Source organism: Eschrichtius robustus, chromosome 6 (assembly GCF_028021215.1).
Source record: "Eschrichtius robustus isolate mEscRob2 chromosome 6, mEscRob2.pri, whole genome shotgun sequence".
Taxonomy (NCBI): domain Eukaryota; kingdom Metazoa; phylum Chordata; class Mammalia; order Artiodactyla; family Eschrichtiidae; genus Eschrichtius; species Eschrichtius robustus.
The window spans coordinates 15,626,444-15,648,872 of NC_090829.1; the positions used below are offsets into that span (position 1 = coordinate 15,626,444).

A 22,429-nucleotide genomic window follows, 5' to 3' on the forward strand; every position below is an offset into this window, starting at 1 on the left:
GCAAGGAGCTTGAGAGAATGTAAAGGACTTGCCTTCAGTATGGGAAGCTCTCTCTAGACTCCCTACACCCTCACCCTTTTCCTGCTTTTTTAGTCCAAGGAGGATGACAATACTATTGACCTACTGACCTGGTAACCAAGACTGGGCTGGCTCTGATTCAGAAGCAGAAAATGTCAGACAATTTCATATCTACTTGTTGGGTCATGAAATAGGATTAGGACTGGAGTTAAGGTCAGGGATAGGATAATGGTATCTTGCCAACATAATTATATCCTTGCACTCTATGATCAAAATGATTGAGTCAGAAGGTTTTGCATTGTGCCAGAGTCACAATGTGACTGGCTCCCAAAGAGGCCACCTAGGGTAGTTTTACCTTGATCAATTTACCACAGAGCTGAAACTGTTTCACAGCCAAGTCAGTGTTCTGAGGTTTGCCTGCCTAGAGAAGACTGACTCCCAGCAATCCAACTCATAGGAGGCTGAAGTATATAACCAGATGCCCATGTATTCATTAACAGTTGGTGTTAGTCCTTCAGTAACTGGCTGTCTCCTCCCTCAACCAGAGCACCCTTTTCCCAATATAAGCAATCCCTGGGAGCCAAATCAGTCATCAGCAGGCTGGTTGGTGAGTTAAGGGAGGCAGATGTAATCCAAGTCAGGGTGGAGTTTGGAGAGTCATCTCCACCTCACAGCAGGGTACGGTGTGAGCTCCAATTTCATGTTGCTCTTTCCTGGACAGTGGTAGGTAATAAGTGCCAACTTCTGGCCTCTTGGGTTTACCCTTCTTCTTTTTCCTTCCTCTTTCTATATGCCAGCCTCATTCTTTATCTTTGTTTCATGCATTCTCCACAGAATACAATTGATTAGATTGCTGATTATTCAACTGTCATCACATTCCAGCCCTTCCCCCCTAAGATTACATCAAGGACGTCACCTTAGTGGGTGGGTTGGTTGTTCCCAAGCTCTTCATTCATTTACAGAATGTTTTTGTTTATTCTCAGATATGTTAGGTTGAACCATATGGAACTGCTATTTTGGTAGGTTAAAAAACAGATAGCTGCAACTTCGTGTGGTTCAACAAACAGCAGACCTGATCCACTAGGGGTGGGCTTAATGAGTCCAACTCCCTTTTACAAACCTTGGTGGTAGGTTTATATATGGGGGGGGCGGGGTGCAGGGTCATGCATGGCAGCCCTTTACCTCTTTCTAGAAACAGGCTCCTCTGGGTAGCCACTGGTGTCTGGGACCTCATTCCTCTTGTTATCCATTTATCCTCCAACTAGAACCTTAATGTCAGGGACGAGCTAATGAGGGACTTGAGGTTGAGGAAGAAGGTCAAATTTTTGGCTACACATGACTGACTATGTATTCTAAAGCCAACAAGGAACGATGTTAAGGAACACTTAGATAGTCCATGGTTTGTACAATCCCCTGTTAATGTGGAAAACTGGGGACTAGTGGAGACATTTTACAAACTTCGGTCAAAGGCCTCTGTGACGTAGGCTGTACGCCCAACACCATTCCTACCTTCAAGTGTTTTTGTTACCGAACACAAGGCCGTGTGTCCAATGCATAGTGAGGCGAAACAATACCAAAACATCAGAGTTTGGAGCAGAGAAAGGTTTGTTGCGGGGCCATGCAAGGAGAGGGGTGGCTCATGCCTTAAAAAACCCAAACTCTCCAAAAGCTTTCAGCAAAGCCCTTTTATAGGAAAGGTAAGAGAGAGGCGTGGTTAGTTGTTGCAAACTTCTTGGTGTCAGATCCTTTGTTCCTGAGGTCAGGTCACCATGTTCCTGTAAACCTCCACCAAAACAAATGTTATCCTCTGTTCTACCTAGAAAAGGCAAGGTTCCAAGGCTCAACTTTTGCCCTCCAAGGTCCAGGCCCTGGCTAAGGGGAAGGGGTCCCTGCATAGGCCGGTTACCCTGCCCAGGAGCATTTGGCCGGCACCCAGTCTGGGTCTTCCCTCCAATGCCCAGGCCGGACTGAAGAGGCAGATCTCAGCTGGTGGCTCCCTCAGGGCCAGGTGCCCAGACCCTGCCCAGCCTTCATCACTGAGGGGGCAAGGCGCACAGGACCCCACTGGCCCTCAGGCTCCTCAAGCCACCCAAACGGGGACCAGGTCCTGCAGAAGACAGCCGCCGCCATTAGGTCACGGAAGTGGGGATGAGGGAGAGGTTCTCGGTTGCTTCAAGGCCTGGGCCTGGCCAATGGGTGCCTGTGGCGAGGGCTCTGGAGCCCCGCAGGACACAGCCCTGTCCCCGGGCCCCCCAGCTCACCTGCTGGCCACGAGGCCGGAGGGCCTGGAGGGTCCCAGGGAGAAAGCCATGATCCCCCTCTCACCGCACTCTCTGCTGCAAGGACCACTGCAAGGCTGACTGTTGGTGAAGCAGACCTCTAACCCAGGCTCTAAGGGCTGCGCACCCACCCGGCCCCTATTACATTTTCAATGTGCTATAATTGTATGTATACGTGTGTGCTTCTGGCTACCAGTTTACCATACAGTAAGCTCTGTGAGGGAAGGGCCTGTATCTGACTTATACTTAACTCCTAACATCAGGCCTGGCATACAGTAGGTGCTCATTAAATAAATGTTTTACATAAATGAATGAGTTAATGAGTGGATGAACAGTTAAACAACAAATCATGCAAATACCAGGAAAGCATCAAACACCCATACCAAACAAAAGGTCTCTGGGCCTTTAAAGGTCAGGAACCAGGCTGCCTGTAGAAGTCAGCAGAGGTTTCACCAGAGGAAGTGACCTGAAAGTAGCTGCTCCCCAATTGGAAAAGGTCGTCGGTGGAACAGGCCAGGCAGCAGCTCACAGATCTGAGAGAGGAAGCCACAAATGAAAAGTTACTCCCCATTTCCTGGCAAGTCTTTGGCCAGCATGAGCTGCATTCCTTTGAGCTGAGTGTGTGTGGAATTTCCAGCCTAGGTAGCAGAATGGAACTTGGAATGAATAGCTCAGCAAAAAAGAACCCAGGGATAATGGGGCTGGGCCCAGCTGCCCTGTGCCAGCTCTTGAGCTCATGGAATATTGGAGGTCAGTGGGCCTTGTCGAGGGACATAAATGATGTCCTTTGGATTATACCACTTCAGAGGACTCAGAGAGAAATTTTGACGTTCAGACAGCATTAGGATCCTTAGAAGATGTGCTGAAATACCTGGTAATGTTCCAAGTGCTCACCACTATTCAACTTTCCATCTACCAAGTAGAAATGAAGGTCTGTTTTGCTTTGAAGATGGGGAAGGTCCAAACATCGAGAGAACTGGATGATGCTTCACGATGAGGACGGGGTGAAGATGAGGATTCAGGGCTCTGTGTAACCCATCTGGAGGAGGGTAGCAAGGGAGATTTAAGAGGAAAACCTGGTAGGAATATATGCTGTTAGTTTCAGGTCAGGGGATTCAAAGTGGAGGAGACTAGCTTTATGGAGGAGAGTATTAACTACAGATAATGACACAACCACAAAGACCCTGGTCTCTCTACTGGCCTGACCTGAGTTTTTTACATATGATCAAGTTTGGGGAGCATGCCATCAATCACACTGAAAGATGTAGTAGGGAATTTTACTGCATTAACCCTCAACTACTGTACCTTCTCTGCTTTTTCCCATCATTAATTCTCTCAAGACACGGATACATTGATGAGGACCTAAGAAAAGGAGGACTGAATTTCAGTTATTCATATCTAGATATTTTCTTCTAGATTATAACAGAGTTGAAGGCAGGAATGACAAATTACTCTGCCTAGAACAAAGCACATTGCCTTAAATATAGCTAAATAGGTCCTTCACAGATGAGGAAAGAAAGAACAAAAGGAAGGAAGGGAAGGAGGAAGGAGGAAAGCAAGGGAGGGAGAGAAAGGAAGAAAAAGAAATTTGATCAGAGATGCTAAGGAAGGTGGGGGAGGGGCAATACTGAACTTGGCCTGCATCACAAGAAGATACCTGGTGTCACAGAAGGAAGTTACCTAGAGACCCATCCCAGGTGGTTGAGGTCAGTTTATGGTTGGGGAGTTATACGTAAGCTTGCTGTTGGCCAAGGCCAGGCCCTTGATTTGCTTCTTTGACATATTCTAGACTTAGTTCGTTAATAGTAGTGGAGGTGGAGGAGGCATGGGGGAGACAAACTTTAACGGAAAAACTGTAAAGAAAAAGACAAAGAAGTAGCTCCATTTACTGGCTGTGCTCTATCTACCCCACAAGGCTACTAACATAAGTCTGAGTCATTTCCTCAGTGGTTGTGACAGTTCTCTGTCTTTAGAAGGAGGAAGTGGAAAGTTTAATACCTTACATTAGAGGCCCTTTTTCATATGCAAGGATTCATTTCATTCTCAAGGCCCAGAAGGTACTTAAATGGGACAACCACGTATAGCATGGGCACATTTGGTCCCCATTACTATGGTATGCCATTCCCCTCCTCTTATCAGGGATTGAAAAAAAAGATAGATTACAGTCATCATCTCATCAGGGCAGGGGATACTATTTAAATGTAAAATCATTTATCGCATCCAAGTATTAAGCGCTGCAACTAAGAGGTACTCTTTCCCCAAGTATCTTGCAAGAGCTAACATCTCCATTTTACAGATCAGGAGCTTGAGGGTCAGATTTATTTAGCTTGACCTTGGTAGATATATCAATATCTAGTAGAGGGTGGAGTATAAATAAAACCAATCTCCTTTTAACTACCTACTGGCTTACTAAGATCTTTTAGTAAATGAGAACTAAACTTCAAGGCCACTTTCATAATAATCATCCCGTACGATGAAAATGAATAGTTGCCAGACCAGAGAGGGTTAAAGTACAGAGGCCAGCAGAGCGGATGGTACCATCTTTTAACACAGCTAGCTTAACACAGGGCCTTTCTGTCTCGCTAAAGTTCAGACGACTACAAGGCCCCAGCTAGCCCCGGACGAGCAGCCACACGTGGATCCTACGCATGCGCCCAGACGGGGCCTACCGGCCCCTTCGACCGGACCTCTTTAGCCAAGTCACCAACCAGCCCTCTAAATGCCCGCCCCCAAGGCTAAACCTTCGACCAATTGGGAGGCAAGAGTCATCATAACGTCACTTATTTAGCATATACCCTCTCCCCGCCCCCAAGCCATGGCCCCGCCCCGTCCGAGACAGCGATTGTCGCCTAAGCGCTTCGTTCTGGCATCTGATTGGCTCCTTTACCAGCCCCGCCTCCGTCTCCTCCCTCCGCCCTCCCCTCCACGCTCCCACAGTGGCGGGCGGAGCTAAGTACGCAGGCGCGGGTGCTGCCTCTCTCTTCTGGTGGCCCGCCCGCCCTCCTCCCACTCCCTCCCCTCCCCACCCCCCTTCCCCTCCTCTCTGGGCCTGCGTGCGCGCGTCCTCCTCCTTCACGCGCCGCCGCTAGCCTAGCACTCTCACTGGAACCTCTGGCCCGCACGTTCCCTTTGCCCTCCGGCTGCGGAGCGGGCGGGATCCTGCACCGCTGTCGCTGCAGCCCGGGCGGGCGGGGCGGCGGCAGCGGCACGCGAGCCCCGAGGAGGGCCGTACCACCGTTCGCCAGCACGCGGGGGGAGCCGCTCGCCCCAACGCAAACGCCTCGGCGACCCCGCGGGGCTGAGGCGTCGCCGCGCCCGGGAGCTTGAGCGCCGAGCCGGCCTCGACCCCGAGCTCGGAGCCCCGCGGGCAGCGCCCGCCGCCGGCCCCACCCATCCGGGCCGAGGAGGCCGCGACCATGGCTGAGATGGAGGAGCGGAGCCTGGACAACTTCTTCGCCAAGAGAGACAAGAAGAAGAAGAAGGAGCGGAGCAACCGGGCGGCGAGCGCCGCGGGCTCGGCGGGCGGCGCCGGCGGGAGCAGCGGAGCCGCGGGCGCGGCGGGCGGTGGGGCGGGCGCGGGGACCCGGCCGGGCGACAGCGGGACCGCGGGCGCGGGGGCCACGGGCCCTGGGGCCGCCACCAAGGTTGTGACAAAGGTGAGGGGCCAGGGAGACTGGGAGTTGGGGCCCGGGCCGCGCGCTTGCGCCCATGTGCCCGCCCCCGCCCGCCTGCCTGCTTGCCTGCCCGGGGAAACGGCCGGGAGGGGCGGCCGGGCCCCGGCTGGCGGGCTGATGGGCGCGGAGGCTGCCACGTGACGCGGGTTTCCCACGGCGGGCCGCCTCGCGGTCCCCGCTGGACCCCCCGACACCCCGCTCCCGACCCGCGTCGCTTGGCTGGGGCGAGGACGTAGGCCGCCGGCGGCTCCCTCCCGGGGAATCGGCCCGGGTCGGAAGTGCATCTGTCGAATGACGTCTACTCTGAGTAATTTAGCGTTCTGATTTCAGACCAGTAGTTTGAGCTGAATTTTCTAACAGTCACATTTGTGGCAGCTCTAACTGGCACGACTTGGTCTCGAAGCCCGTAAAAGAAAAGTCTCATGGCAAGATTGAGCTAGACGTTTAGTTGTGGGCTTACTGTTGATTTCATCTGGCGTTTCCTGGTTGCTTTTAAAGTAACAGGTCTCATGAAGGAACGCGGTGGAAGTAAAGTTTACTCACGTTTGTCCTCCAGCCTAGTTGGCCTTGGGATTGAGCAAGGGCTTTGGCCAGAAAACGAGTCCACACTTTAGGTTCCAGCCGCTTGATCCCTTTTTCATAGTCTGATAGTTGTGTTAGTTGTGTTTTTACAAATAGCTTTAATTGACTAAGTGGTACCTGTTTTACAGGATGAAGATGAGTGGAAAGAATTTGAGCAAAAAGAGGTTGATTACAGCGGCCTAAGAGTTCAAGCAATGCAAATAAGGTATGGTCTGGTTACAGATGTGCTTAGATAACCCAAGGGATAGATACTGTATGTTTGGGCTTTTTTAGCCCCAAAACAGCATCACAGTACTCTTGTGCTTTAGATATGCTTATTAGGACTCTAATGGATTGTGCCTATTCCTCTGATGGCAGCCCTTTTATATGCTGATCAAATTAGCTGCCAGCTCTAAAATCCTGTGAGAGCTTGCCTGCTTCAGATCTTGGTTAGGCCTTTTTGAGACAGCTAAAATGGATTTTGTGGCTTCAGAATTTTTACTTTTAATATCGGTGGGTCGAACTTAGTTTTTGTTTCAAAAAATAACTGGGGTGGTTTTCAGATCCTCTCTGACAGACAAGTTATATATGTATTCGTAATAGAAGCATAGTTAGAGGGAAATAACAGATTTTACAAACAAGTTATGTATGTATTCGTAATTGAAGCATAGTTAGAGGGAAATAACAGATTTTACGTATTCACACAGTGAAACCAACTTGTGTAATTATCACTGAGGTCAAGAAACTGAACATTACTGGTAGAGAAGAAAGCCCCCTCGTAGTCACTGTTTTCACCCCTCAAATAACCACTAAGCTAACACTAGATTAATTTTCCTAGAAATTTATAGAAATGGAATCATAGTCTAAGTACATTTTTAAAGTTCAAAAAACAGTAATTTCTGAAAATTGGATTGGTTGGCTTAGAGGATTTGAAATTAACGTATTTTCTGAAGTCCAGTCTATGGTAGTCACATGAACTTTAAATTCATGTAAATAAATGTCATGTTTTTGAGGGTCTCGTGAAGTAGAAAATCCATTGGTTTAGATTAAAAACCCTTTATTCTCAGTTTCAAGAAATGAGTGATCCCTGGGAATTCCCTGGCAGTCGTTAGGACTCAGCACTCTCACTACCAGGGGCCTGGGGTCCATCCCTGGTCGGGGAGCTAAAGTCCCACACACCACACAGCACAGCCAAAAAAAAGAAGTGAACCCGATGCACTGCCTCCCAGTTTGAAGTCTGTGATTTATATATGCCCGTGACTGCCTGGCACAGTGGAGGAAATACTTTTCCTTAACAAAATACTGTCTTTTGACCTCTCTAGATGGTAACATTTATGGTGTTAAATAACTTATTAAAAAACCAGGGCTAACTTTTATGACATTTGTTGAATACTTACCACAACTAGGCATTCATGTCCTAGGTTCTTTCACGTCGCTGTGTGAGCTTAAGCAAAGTGAAACCTGATTGGTAGTGGGAAACTTTTAGGAAATGCAGCTTCCCCACATTTGAAATACCTTCCGTGGTGGTGTGAAGTAGAGGTGATTAGCCTGGAGGTTTATTCCCAGCTGCTGCTTGGCTTCCTTCGTGTGTTAGATGTTTTTTGTTTTTGTTTTTCCTTTTTTCTTTTTTTGACTCTGTTGGGTCTTTGTTGCTGCAGTGAGGGCTACTCTTCGTTGTGGTGCGCGGGCTTCTCATTGCTGTGGCTTCTCTTCTTGCGGAGCATGGGCTCTAGGCACACAGGCTCAGTAGTTGTGGCACGCAGGCCCTAGAGCGCGCGGGCTTCAGTAGTTGCGGTGCACGGGCTTGGTTGCTCCGCGGCATGTGGGATCTTCCCGGACCAGGGATCAAACCCGTGTCCCATCCATTGGCAGGCGGATTCTTAACCACTGCACTACCATCTAACATTGGAAGTCCCAATATTAGATGTTTTTGAAGAGACATAGTTTAGAAAATATCCATTTTCTTTCCCTTGGGGCTTGACTTTTAAAAATGGGGAGGTAGGGATGTGGAGTTATGAACAGCCATTTGTGATTGTGGAGCTGCCTGTGTGTTTGGTTCCTGTGTTCTGTTGTAGAATAAGGCTCTTGCTCTGCCTTTCCTGACTGCAGGCCCTAGACTGCATGTTCTCGAAGACTCAAACTTACTGAGCAATAGCAGCCCTTTCTGAGGGAAAGGTTTCAAGTTCATTGAATGCTAGAAGTTCATGAGGATATTTAAACTGCACCTATTTTTGTCATTGAATATATATCCCATATCCATTCAAGGTTATTTTTTCTTCATTTTCGGCTACTCCCGAGGTGGTGAAACATTTCTTAAATCACTTATATCCTTCACCTTTGCCAGGGGCATAAGTAAATCTCAGCTAGTATGAGCATTAAGGTCTGCTTGACCTGAAGTAGACCAGGTTTTATACTGCATTTTTCATTATTTAGCATCTAGTCATTGCCCCTAAGTGGCCATCCAGAGATCTTTCTCTTACCTGCTAACATTGAGAAACATACCTTCTTCAGGAAGCTGCTTTTGTGGATTCTCAGTCACTATGGAGTCTGGGGTCTATCTCCGTTGCCTTCATAAATTAACAGAGGGGAATCTAACAGCTTCCAGGAAAGGCTTGAGAGTGAGAAGCCATCAGAGGGTTAATAATAATGACAAAAACTTTCACTTTATACAGCTGACCCTTGAACAACATGGGTTTGAACTGCATGGGTCTACTTACATGCAGATATTTTTCAATAGTAAGTGCTGTATTACACGACCTGCGGTTGGTTGAATGTACCGATACGGAGGAACCGCAGGTGAGGCATGTTAACACCCCTGTTGTTCAAGGGTCAGCCATGTACTGAATATCTTTATAAACTTTGTATTAAATGTTCTTGACATTGAAACTCAGTAGGGGTGGGAGTCTACACATTGGTTCAATAGAATGGGAAGTAGGTTACTCACACAAATAGTATATAGTTGATAATGTGGCAAAAACATGGACTTCAGGGAAAGACAAACCTCGGCTTGCATTTTAGCCCTACTGCTTATGTGTGACCTTGGGCGAGTTACTTTACTTGTGAATGTTATCTGCAAAATTGAGATGACTACTCAGGATTTTTGTGAAGATTTTGAACAGGATGTTCATAATATATCCACTTGGTTAATATTAATCAACCTCTCTATTTAGTGGGTAAATTAGAATGTCTTACTCTTGGGTATTTCTCTGCTATTTAACCATGAGGCACCTGCTCTATAATACCAATATTTGAGGAGAAGGGGTAGTGGAGGCACATAATATTATCATGACTAAAGTCCTACTCTGGTGAGTCAGTTCACTATGGACTTAATAGTCCATGACATGTTCAGGTTGGCATTAGTATAACCATACAAAGAAAAATCCTTCTCGGAGTTGCTGGAGATCTTGAATGATTGTCTTTTATGACTTGGTCTTACCTTTTGGGCAGAAGCCCTTAGAAGGGGAGAGAAATGAGATCTCTTTCTTCTCTAGAATTGGAGGGGGGTGGTTATGCCTTTAGTTTGTTACCTTTTCTCTCCATGAGAGAGACAGCCTTGCTATTTCAATATGAAACAAGGGAAAATGAAACTTTGAAGTTGACTTAAAGATATCTTGAAATTCTCCATCTATAGTCTTAATTTTTTTTCTCCCAACTTTTTGTGTTGAAAAATTACAAACCTCAGAAAAGTTGCAAGAATAGTAGAATAAGTACCCTTATACTCTTGCCGTAGATCTACAAATCATTTTTGCCACACTTGCTTTCTCTTTAGTTAGCTGCATACAGTCTTAAAAGTTCTTGGCACTAGTCCTTGTTGTAAGTTAGCATGCTGGACGTTTGTTGAAGGTGAGTGTGCAATTGAAAGGGGGAAAGTTTTCAGCAGCAGCAAGCGTACTGTATTAACGTCCTAGCTCACATTTACCCATTAGCTCAAGATTTAAGTACCAAGGGTATTATGAGGTCATGTGTCAAGTTTTGTGTCTAAGTTAATAAATCTTATTCAAGATCACATCATTGTTTACAGACAAGTTCTGAGAGGGAAGCCATTGAGATGGTGATAAAAGAAGGGGCCTAGCGCTTGAGCTTAGATTATTGGTTGATAGTAGGACCTATAGGCCTTTCCCATCTTTAAAATGGATTTGAGGAAGAAAGATTTCCTTTACGACTTATTACTAAATGGTGAGCATTTGTCATGTTTCAATAAAAAATTGAGTCCTTGGAGCCCAGTGGTTTTCTAGGAATCTTAAGAAATCTAGACTTTTAAACCCATTAGGTAGAGCTGGTTAAGTTGTCCTTTGAAGAGAAGAAATTATTACAGCATCCAAGCTGGATTCGTTGTAGCAAATATTTGTGGGACTGCTGTGTCCTGGATATTGGGCATCGACTGCTGGGTCTTGGAGTTGTAAAAAAAATAACTCATGCTCTACTGAACACTAGTAGATCATTTCAGTGATGTGTAGGAGCCGTGGAGTCCAGGAGAGACGCTTAGGTCTACCATGAACGGGTCAAGAAAGAGTCCTTGGATGAAATACAGTGACATTTTAAGCTGCCAGCCATGGCTCATCAGGCCATTTCTATCCCCCCGGTTTACTGTTGTAACAGTGGTTGGATAATAGGGTCAAATCAGTGGAGCTGCCCAGCATTCCGGCAAAAGTGCAGTCAAGTCCGGATTTTGTTTTAGCTGCTTTGGGGGAAGGGGGAGTTAGGATACATAAATTCTCCTGTAATGTCCCTTGAGATAAGGAGGTAAGAATGTTCTGTTCTTTATAAATACACTGCTGTAGAATGTGTGATCCTGATCAATCTTACTAAAAAAAAAGTGAATTTCTCAAATCTCAAAAGAGGGAAAATTTTTGTTTCATATTTTAGAGCTATAAAGAGAGTAAAATGAAGTAATAGGCAACCTGAAAGAATATGGGCTCCGGAGTCCCACTGACTTGGCTCTGCTACCTTGTAGCCCTGGTGAAGGTACTTAAGTATCTGAATATCAGTCTCCTCATATGTACAATGGGTCTTCTCCCTGCCTTAGTGTTATTTTGATTTTTAACTTTGTAAAACGGGTACAACACTGCCTGGCATAGTAGATGCTCAGTAAATATTCCTTTTTGTAGCATTATCATTCCCCCTACCCCAAAATAGTGCCTTACAGACTAATGCATATTTAAGACGGTATACTTTGGATTGTGATAATGAATTTACAGTAGCATTGTAGTTTTTATTTTTATTTTATTTACTTATTTATTTTTTAAGCATTGTAGTTTTTAAAACATCAAATTTAGCTGATGAGACGTTGTATATTATATTTGGGTCAAACGCCAAATTTTAGCCTAGTTGTCTTCTGTGGAAATAATTCTTTGCAACGTGTTTTTTGTTCTTTGGCGTTTGGAGGTTTGACATTTTCTGGAATATGTAAATGTGAAAGAGTAGTAGGCTATTTAAATTATTTCTATCCTGCCATTGTTACTATAGCACTTTGGCAAGGCTCTTAGCATCTCTGGGCCTTATTTCCCTCTGTTGGATGAAGTGTCTTGACTAGACAATTTCCAATGTTTAGTTTAGCTGATATTTCAGAATCTTATGAAGCAAAGTACTAAGTTGTCTTGTCTTGTGCCTATTATCTATATACAATCCCTCTAATTAAAACATCTCTCTTATTTTCTAGTAGTAGTTTGTAATCTAGAGGTATTTTAGATTTGTGATTTTTTAAATTCATTTCTTCACTTGTCTCTGAGGGTGAAAAGGTGATGAACACTAGACAGTAAAGGAATCTTTTCTTTGAGACTCTCAGCATTCTATCAGACCAAATTGGAGTTTTTCTTCAAAATTTTTTTTTTGCAGATTAGGAAAACAATGTTTTTGTTCTTTAGAACATTAGAAGAGTATAACAGCATAAAGAAATATGCAAGAATTATTCATAATCCCTTCTGCTTAGGGATAATCAGTGTTAAAATTTTTTTGGTTTTCAGTTTATTGCAAGCTGATAATTCTGGAGTTTAAATATTAAAATAATTTAAGGGAAAAGCTATTTTAATTCAGTGCATTGTTGAAATTAACCATTTCTAAATGTAACTGACCAAATGAAAGCTATCACAGTTTGGGGATATAAGAGTGTAAAAGTGCCATGAAGTCACTTAAATCTTTGTGGGGATCTTATCTCCCTGTCTGGCATGGATTGGGTTGCTGCAACATTGCTAACTACAGTCAATTATAGCTGGGTGAGTAACACCTGTGCTTTTTTACTCATGGACCAAGCAAATTACATTTTAGTGTAATTACATAGGTGTGGCTTCAGAGGTGGATAACTTTTTAAAAAAACTTCTTTTGGGATAATTTTGACATTTGGATACCACTGTTAGACTCCTGGATAAATTAGGACTTTCATACTCTTACCTGATCATTCTACTTAAAAGCTTTAGGAAGCAAGGTCATACTGCTTAGTGTCCATTTTAAAAGAACATGTTTTCATGTTGCTTTTTTTTTTTTTAATGAAAACTATGTTTTTTCTTATTATAAAGGTGGTATATGTGGTGCTTCTATGAAAACTCAAATATTAAAATGCTGGAGAGGGTGTGGAGAAAAGGGAACCCTCTTGCACTGTTGGTGGGAATGTAAATTGATACAGCCACTATGGAGAACAGTATGGAGGTTCCTTAAAAAACTAAAAATAGAACTACCATACGACCCAGCAATCCCACTACTGGGCATATACCCTGAGAAAACCATAATTCAAAAAGAGTCATGTACCACAATGTTCATTGCAGCTCTATTTACGATAGCCAGGACATGGAAGCAACCTAAGTGTCCATCGACAGATGAATGGATAAAGAAGATGTGGCACATATATACAATGGAATATTACTCAGCCATAAAAAGAAACAAAATTGAGTTATTTGTAGTGAGGTGGATGGACCTAGAGACTGTCATACAGAGTGAAGTAAGTCAGAAAGAGAAAAATAAATACCATATGCTAACACATATGTATGGAATCTAAAAAAAAAAAAAAAATGGTTCTGAAGACCCTAGGGGCAGGACAAGAATAAAGACACAGGCGTAGAGAATGGACTTGAGAACACGGGGAGGGGGAAGGGTAAGCTGGGACGAAGTGAGAGAGTGGCATGGACATATATACACTACCAAATGTAAAATAGATAGCTAGTGGGAAGCAGCCGCATAGCACAGGGAGATCAGCTCGGTGCTTTGTGACCACCTAGAGGGGTGGGATGGGGAGGGTGGGAGGGAGACGCCAAGGGAGGAGATATGGGGATATATGTATATGTATAGTTGATTCACTTTGTTATAAAGCAGAAACTAATACACCATTGTAAAGCAATTATACTCCAATAAAGATGTTAAAAAATAATAAATAAAAAGCATGTAATACCAAATGTTTACGGCACTTACCATGTGCCAGGCACTGTTCTCAGTGCTTTATGTCTGTTAATCAATCTTCATATTGGGGCTGTTACCCCCTTTTTACACGAGGAGACTGAGGCATACAGAAGTTAGATGCCGTACTTCGTCTTCCTGGCTAGTAAATGGCAGAGCCTGGGTGTATTGAACCAGGCAGTTTGGCTTTAAAATCTGCTCATAACTGCTTGCTCCATGAAGAAAATAAAGTCATGCATTCTAGCACCCACTTTTTAACATTTACCCAAGAAATCATTCTAGTTGTCTTTCTACCTATATTAGGTGCAGAGATTTTTAGTATTGATACATTGTTGGTTTATGTGACATGATTATTACTTCCATGTTAGTGTAGACCTAACATATCATTTTAAATGGCTCCATGGGATTCTTATGTGTTAGCAAAAAAGGAAGACTGAAGGCTGGCTTAGCCATACTCCCCACGCTTTTTTCCTCTCAAACTCTATAGTCTTAAGTAAAATCGTGCTCTAAATGCAGATTGAAGGTAAGTTTGTTCCCTTGTCCGCCTCTGTTGCCACCCTAGGCCTCTAAATTCTGGAATCATTTCTGGTTGGTGGGCAATATGTGATGGTACTATTATCTGAGTGTCTTTAAAGAAGACCATTAGCTATTCAAGAAATTTGTCATATAGCCAGAACTTACTTTAATAGACATGGAAAGAAAGCACCCTTAGATGTCATTTTGCAGAAACCAGGATATACCCTGATGTTCCCAAGGTCACAGTCAGGGTGGGAGTCATATATACATTGTTATGGCCATTGTCATGGATCAGATATCAAAAGGAGAAAATGTCTGAAAGAGTGGAAGGCCAGGGACAGAGCTTTAGGCAGCAGCATGTAGCTTTTTTTTTTTTTTTTTCTTTTTGTTGCGTTGGGTCTTCACAGCTGTGCACGGGTTTTCTCTTTGTTGCGGTGCACAGGCTTCTCATTGCATTGGCTTCTCGTTGAGGAGCATGGGCTCTAGGCACATGGGCTTCAGTAGTTGCAGCATGCAGGCTCAGTAGTTGCAGCATGTGGGCCCTAGAGCGTGTGGACTTCAGTAGTTGAGGCACATGGGCTCAGTAGTTGTAGTGCGTGGGCTTCAGTAGTTATGGCACACGGGCTCTAGAGCACAGGCTCAGTAGTTGTGGCGCACGGGCTTAGTTCCTCTGTGGCATGTGGGATCTTCCTGGACCAGGGATCAAACCCGTGTCCCCTGCATTGGCAGGCGGATTCTTAACCACTGCTCCACCAGGGAAGTCCCGCAGCATGTTTTTTTAATAGAGGAAAGGACAGTTAGATTGATGACAGACACTGGTAAGCTGAAGACCTAGGAAACACCACCACTGTCATGGAAAATAATCCAGGGGAGAAGGTTGGTGGTCTGTGCCAGGTGCATCATCTGCAAGGGCAAAGAGTTGCAAAAAGGAAGTTTGATTTGACAGTTATCTTTGTGCTGTCAAGCCAGCGGTATAGAGAGGCAAGATACATGTACTTGATAATTTGGCAAATTCAGGCTTACATAAAACAGTAATAAGTAATCCAGCACAAGGAGAAATAATCAAAGATACCTTGCAGAGATCACAGACTTCTGACTCAAGTCAATTCAAGAATAAAGAAATAGGGACTTGCCTGGCAGCCCAGTGGTTAAGAATTTGCCTTCCAATGCAGGGGGTGTGGGTTCAGTCCCTGGTCGGGGAGCTAAGATGCCACATGCCTTGTGGCCAAAAAACCAAGAAAACATAAAACAGAAGCAATATTATAACAAATTCAGTAAAGATGTTAAAAATGGTCCACATCAAATCTTAAAAAAAAATAATTAAAAATAGGCATTAAATAGAACAGTTAAGTCAGTCTTAGAATGGTATGTCACCACTGAGGATATATTTTGTATTTATAATCACTAGTAAGCCAAAGACTGAATTCTTGTATTCTCTTCTTTAAATGGGTGACACACCTCTGATGTTAGGGATCAGTTCTATATATTTCCTATGTCTAGACAGTAGAGACTGACACTAATAAAGTATGAAGCACTGATGTAAATACTGAACGCTAACTTGTTTTCCTCTGTTGGAATGTGAATTAATTTTGAGAGTATTTTTTTTACATGTACTAAAGGATTAGCAAATGAAATTACACAACTTCTAAAACCCATTCATTTGATCACTAAAAATATGCTTACCAAGTGCCTGTTTGCACACTTTGGTCCTAGAAAAAAATCAAGTAATTGTACTTTTAATCTTTCAAGTTGCCCTTTTCTCTACATTTCAGGTTAGATTGACCTGTCTTCCCTCCCTCAGTAGAGGCTGCTATAAATAATCAACACAGATTGTTAAAAACCTGGCATGTCAGTATGTTAAATATTTCTAGATGTTCTTGAGTGTATGGAGTTTGCAAAAAGTGAAATGGAGACTGTCAGACAGAGAGGTTTTCTGAACCTTTTTCCAGCGATGAATCCTTTTACATGAAGTCCTAATGCATAAAATAGATAAAATCCCCTAATTCTTCCTCTTTTTTTTTTTTTTTTTTTTTTTTTAAAACAAGTGAGGCATTTGGGCTTGAAGAGGTTAAGTACCTTCTCCAGAATCACAGATCATTATTGATAGAATTAAGGATTTGGACTGACAGTTTTCCTGGTGTTTCTGTAATTGAATTAACTTGTTTATTTTCCAATAGTGAAAAGGAAGAAGATGAAAATGAAAAAAGAGAAGATCCAGGTGATAACTGGGAAGAAGGCGGAGGAGGTGGTGGTGGTGTAGAAAAATCTTCAGGTCCCTGGAATAAAACAGCTTCGGTACAAGCACCTCCTGCTCCAGTAGTTGGTAATCTTTATATTTCATTTTCATAAAGATGTCCATTTGTGCATAATTTTATATGCAGTCAGCTTTCAACTAAATGCATGCTTGCACTGGGTGAGTAGGGTCTTCTTTCCATTCCTAGGAGAGAGATTTGTGTCTGATCTAAAGACTTTCATATCCTCAATAAAGAAATTTGGAAGTTAAGGCTGTAGGCTGCTTAAATCTTACTGCAGTCCTATAGCTTGCCAGATTTACATGTTTAAGCATTTTTTTTCAATGTTTGACGGCTGACTAAGGAATATTGGGTACCTGTGTCTTTTTTTTCCCATTCCCCATTTTACTCTGTCTAAAGAATGAATTCTCAGAAGGGTGGATTTTATCACTCCCAAGAGGGTGAAAAGTGCTTCTTGGCTGGGGGGAGAGTGGGAATGGTAAAGAAATTTTAGATCTTACAGTGGTTTGTGGCCCATAAGAGGGCCAGAGTATGTAAAAATATGTACAGTGTATCTGTGGTATTAACATTTTTTGCTTGGGGCGTGCGTGGGGATGGTACTGTTTAGGAGAAAGTTGTCTAAAAAGGCTCTTTTAGGAAGGCAATAATGAAAAACTGTTGAGAAATAATGCTCTAATGTATACCCATTTTATACAGAATAATATAAAGAATAACAAATCACCCCAAATGTTACTGTCCAAAGATCACAGATTACTACCGTGTATAGTTCTTGCATGTTTCTTTCTAGCTGCATTACACTTGAGCTGATAAATGATGTAGAGATGTTCATTTGGAAGGAAGCTTTTGATAACTAGAAAACGTGTAAAACACTGAATTCATGTTTAGGATGGGGGGGCGAATGGTATGTAAGAAAAGCTGGAAGGCTGTGTCCCCAAAATCTTGGTCATGGTACAAGACTTTGGACTGCTTAATTTTTTGTCCTGTTTTACTAGAAAATAAAAAATTCATTGATGGTGTAAAAGTGGTCATACTTTGAAAGGTAGTCCCTGATGAGGCCTGTCTCCCAGGACCAGCAGATTCCTTTCCCACTTCCAATAAGTTGACTTAATAGAACTCATTTACATAGATAATTAAAATTGTACATGGAAGAGTTGGAAGACTACTTTTACCCTAGAAAAATAAGCCTTTGCTTTTGGACATTTCCTCAGATTGCTTTCCTTCTGTTGTTCAGAGACCCTTAATGTAAGTATTGGTTTTTTCCATAACTGTTAAAATGATCAGGAATTCAGGAGTAGCTTATTAAAACGCCAAGCACTTGAATAGTTTCTCTAAACTGTTTTGAAATGTTAGTTACAGAAACCCCAGAACCGACAATGACTAGTGGCGTGTATAGGCCTCCTGGGGCCAGGTTGACCACAACAAGGAAAGCCCCCCAAGGACCACCAGAAATCTACAGTGATACACAGTTCCCATCCCTGCAGTCCACTGCCAAGCATGTAGAAAGCCGGAAGTAAGTATTCTCAGTATTGTGTTTTGGAGCCCTATCTTTTGGCCAGGGAGTGGGGTATTTGGGATTTGAAAACCCACCTGGGTGTTGCAGTAAAGCCCAAGCTGCAGCTGAGAGGCAACTGAGAATTAAGGTGGGACTTATATGCCCAGGACTGGGGGGAGAAGGGGGGAAGGACCCTGGTTGGGGTGGGGGGGGAAGAGCACGAAAGACAAACTTCGTCTGCAAGTTTCCCTTATCCCTGGTTTATGTCATTCTGTAGCCATGACAAGTCTCATCTAGTGAGAATTCTTAATAAATATTAAGTACATTGTTGCTGCTTCTGTGTTCCTTGTAATACAGAAACTAGAAAAGTCAGCAATATTTCATTATATTCCCAGTTAATGTGAGTAGGTGAAAGATGTTGGCATTTATAAATCTAATATTAAAAATAATCTTATTTCAGCAGGTACTTAAAATGAATGCTACCTGGAGTTAAATGACCACATATGGCACATCCACATCTTATTTAGGGACATGAATTTCTTACAAAGTAAATAAAATGGGAAGAAATGTAAATGACATCAGATGGAAATTTTTCGGGGTGGCTTTTAAATTAAATCCCAGCGTTTTTGCCTCTTTGAGAGCACAGCTGGCTTGAATTTAAACCTCCACTTGACTTGTTCCTCTGCTCTGTCCTCCACAAGAGGCAGTGATTCACCACACTCATCTTTATCTGACCCACTCCCATAAAGTAGATGTTTGGAGACTTCTTTGAATAATGAGTAGAACTTTACTTGAATGAGGAAATTGTTGTCCTTACTTTATGCATAAAGAAAGAGATGTGTATTGTCTATTATTTGCTAAGAGTAACAGTGAGTCTTAGAAGGAATCACCATGTCATTAGACAGCTTTTTAACTTTCCAGTTGTCTTGAAGTTGGTCCCAAAATAGGTTTTCAGTTAATAGTATTCAGTAGATTTGCTACCACAGAAAATAGGACCCTAGAGCTTCAGTACAGTATTCTATATTTTCTGTTCAATTGAAGCCTTAAAAATGGTTTTGGTAAGGATTTATATACCAGTTTCCCCCTCCTGTCCCTTCCTCAAGATTTTTCCAAGGGGTGGCTTTTTTTAAATTCAAGGAAGGATATTTTCAAAACAACCTAGTGAAGAAGAAATATTTACTGATTACATTTCTTTTCCCTTAGGGATAAAGAAATGGAGAAGAGCTTTGAAGTAGTAAGACACAAAACTAGAGGTAGGGATGAGGGTTCAAAAAACCAGGCCCTTAAACTTCAGCTAGACAACCAGTACGCTGTGCTTGAGAATCAGAAAAGCAGCCACACACAGTACAATTAAGCAGTGGTGTTTGCTAACCCTTCTAAGGTAACTAGACCACAGCTAACCACCACGGACAGCCATCATCATCTGATCTCTGCTGGATCTACAACTGATGCAGACCGCTCGGTGTATGGGACCGGCCCTATCGCACTATGGAAGTTTAAAGTATCACAACTGCTCTTTATGTGTATTGGATTTAGGGGGATTTTCATTGTTATATAAATGGGTGAACTAGATTCAGCAGTGTTCTTTCAGAGTTACTCTGCAAATACAAAAAAAATCAAAAACTGCAGCCAGTGGTCATTTCAAAATCTTTTTATGTTCAGATACTGAGCCTTCGTAAGGGTTGACTACCTCAGATTTGCTGCATTCATTGTGGACTTCATGTGGATCACAACTTCTGGATAAGAAGGTTACAGCTTTTAAGTGTCGATGTGAAACTTGAAACCAGCTCTACTGGATTCCTATCAGAAATTCTGCAGAAAGTCAGCCATCTGGGTTCTGATCTGCTGTAAAAGATGAAGATTTAAGTGACCTTAATTAACCTGTCCTGTGCCCCATTCATAAGGAACACTCTGTAGTGGGTATTAGACTTCCCGGAACATGCCGCTCTCAAAAGAACTGATGTGTTCAGATAATCTGTGTAGGGCTGTGATTTATAATTTAAACTTTGAGTTGTATTCTGAGGTAACCACAAATTAAATTCAACCAAACTCGGGTCACCAAGTGGGAAAAGGGGTGGGGGGGGAATAATCTTATTTTTTTTAGTAATTTTTTATTTGGGTAGTGCTTTTTCTGTGTTCCATATTAAGGCTTTTTTTTTCTTTCTTTTTTTTCTTTCTTTTTTTTGCTTTGACTTGGAATAGTTCTTTGACAGAGCATATTGCTTGGCTAAGTAACCTGAAATATGCATTGGAATTGTGAAACGTCTCGTGAATTTGCCAATCCCTAGAGCAGAACCAGATGGCCTTTGATGTAAAGGGCAGTAGATGCAGGGGGCTCTACTTCAGGTGCTGCTAAAGCTTCCTCTAATCAGGTCTAAGTTGTATAGTAAACTGGTGGAAAGAGTATATTTTCTGCTCAGGCCAAGGGAGTCACAGATGTGTCCTTATAAATTCAAAGCAGTGAGAGCAGAACCTCAACCTAAAACCCACTGAAGTTTCATGGATCTTGCATGATCTCTGACAAGAATTCCAGATGCACTTGTGCCCAAACGTTTAAGGTATTAGACGCAGTGATTGTCCCAGCCTAGCTCTGTCATCAACCTCCTGGTGTGTCTTTTTATGGTGTTCATTTGGAGAGTCGGGGGCGAAAGACAGGTGATGTAGCACTTCTGTTTTTAATGATTACAGCTTAAACTATCCAGTAATTTTTAGTCCTGGAAAAGGACATCAGGACGCTACCCAGGATTACTGAAAAGTCTTTCCATCTAATGAGATAGTCTGGTAATTTCCTAGTTTTGTATCTTCGGTTCAATAGAAATATTTCAAAGTGGCTTGTGACCACTTGATGCAGAGTCTGGGTTTCTCTATAATAAAATCCCTTTGCCAAATGTAGGAGTTGCAGACTTGCTACTGGCAAGAGTGAAGCAAATGGGTGAGTAAAACTCCTGATGTGGGAGCATTTTCCTCTAGGAGTTCAGTCTTGATAAGTGTCAGTGCAGGAATCGCACTCCTAGGAGTGTTACAGAGTCATCTGCTGTCAGATGCAAACCATATCTGGGCAATAATGTTGGCATTATTTGAAGTGGCAGGCAGGATGCCTACGTTCTGGTGTACTTGGGTGAGTAGCTGAGCCAGCCAAGGAGAGGTTGGATGAGTGAGAAAGGATTCTTGGTTAATCTGAAGACTTCATTTGAGAACCAGAAATCTTTTAACAAGTAACCTCTTGGACCTTGAGCCACATATTTCCCCTAAAAAGTATGCATTTTTTTCCAGCAAAACTTTGTTGGGGGTTATGTTATTGAGGAATGAGATGAATATGTGGAAATGTTACTTAATGGCATAGAAATCTGAAGACCTGCAGGAGATTTAAAAATTCCAACCCTTGTTATAACTTTTTAAAAGATTGTGAAATTATCAAAATGCACATGAATCAAGTTTTAATATGCTGTATGATGGGTGGATGAGGCTGTCCATTGTACCATTTCTTTCTTTGAATTCTCAGGCATGGTTTGGCAGTGCAAAAACTCTGTAACATTAACAAATTCAATAAAAAGTAAATATGTAGATTTTGGAGTCTGGTGGTTTTTACTCTTAACTGGTAACTGATTCTCTATCTTTGAAAATGGAGAATTGATGACATTCCTCCTTTGCTCTAGGAGGCTGATAATGTCATCTCGAGTGACCTTTCCATTTGAGAAGTGCTTGTAGAGTACTCTTAATGTTAAAACTAGACCTGGAATGAAATTGGCTGTGAACTTGTGATGAATATTCTTTTCCAGAGATAAACATTGAAATGTACTCTTGTCTTCATTGCTATATTAAATTGTGTTATCTTAGACCATGGTAGGGAAATCTACAGTCTCTACTATGTAAAGATTTCAGGGCTTGTCCTCTGAGAAGCTTACAAATTTCTCAAATGAGAGCCATTTTAAATTTCAGGATTTAGTCTGGATTATAGTCCCTAAATTTCTAAACTAGAGGAAGTATATTTTCAGTCATTTTTGGTTGGAGTGTAAATATTTTTGAAATACCGAAAATCAAATACAAGTTTTTTTAACTGAACTGTTCATTTTGGAATGTAAGTATATGTATTTTTTTCATACCTACAACTCATTTATTTTGTAACTGGAAGTATATACCTGTTAATGTTCCTCATCTATTTCACCCATCCCCACACACACCCCTCCCCTCTGGCATGTGTTGTTCTCAGTATCTATGACTGTTTCTGTTACGTTTGTTCTTGTTTTATAAATT

General features: G+C 42.7%; 2 protein-coding genes across 6 annotated transcripts in view; both read left to right on the plus strand.

Annotated features, from left to right (window-relative positions):
• BFSP2 (beaded filament structural protein 2) overlaps positions 1-2,378 on the plus strand; it is a 129,768-nt gene extending 127,390 nt beyond the window's left edge. The window contains exon 11 of the mRNA XM_068545611.1: positions 1,839-2,378. Within this exon, the coding sequence (XP_068401712.1) occupies positions 1,839-2,378 (540 nt within the window). The remainder of the gene's footprint in view (positions 1-1,838) is intronic.
• Positions 2,379-5,325: 2,947 nt separating this feature from the next.
• CDV3 (CDV3 homolog) lies at positions 5,326-21,390 on the plus strand. Of its 5 annotated transcripts, none has more exons than XM_068545927.1 (5): positions 5,326-5,953; positions 6,682-6,758; positions 16,609-16,754; positions 18,034-18,193; positions 19,379-21,390. In XM_068545927.1, exons 1-5 carry the CDS (start codon positions 5,714-5,716, stop codon positions 19,527-19,529), a joined length of 774 nt encoding a protein of 257 aa, XP_068402028.1. In that variant the 5' UTR covers positions 5,326-5,713; the 3' UTR covers positions 19,530-21,390. The 5 variants fall into 5 exon arrangements, with proteins under 5 accessions (XP_068402028.1, XP_068402033.1, XP_068402029.1 ...); XM_068545932.1 differs by having other exon boundaries at positions 19,557-21,390; XM_068545928.1 differs by having other exon boundaries at positions 18,040-18,193.
• Positions 21,391-22,429: the final 1,039 nt, after the last annotated feature.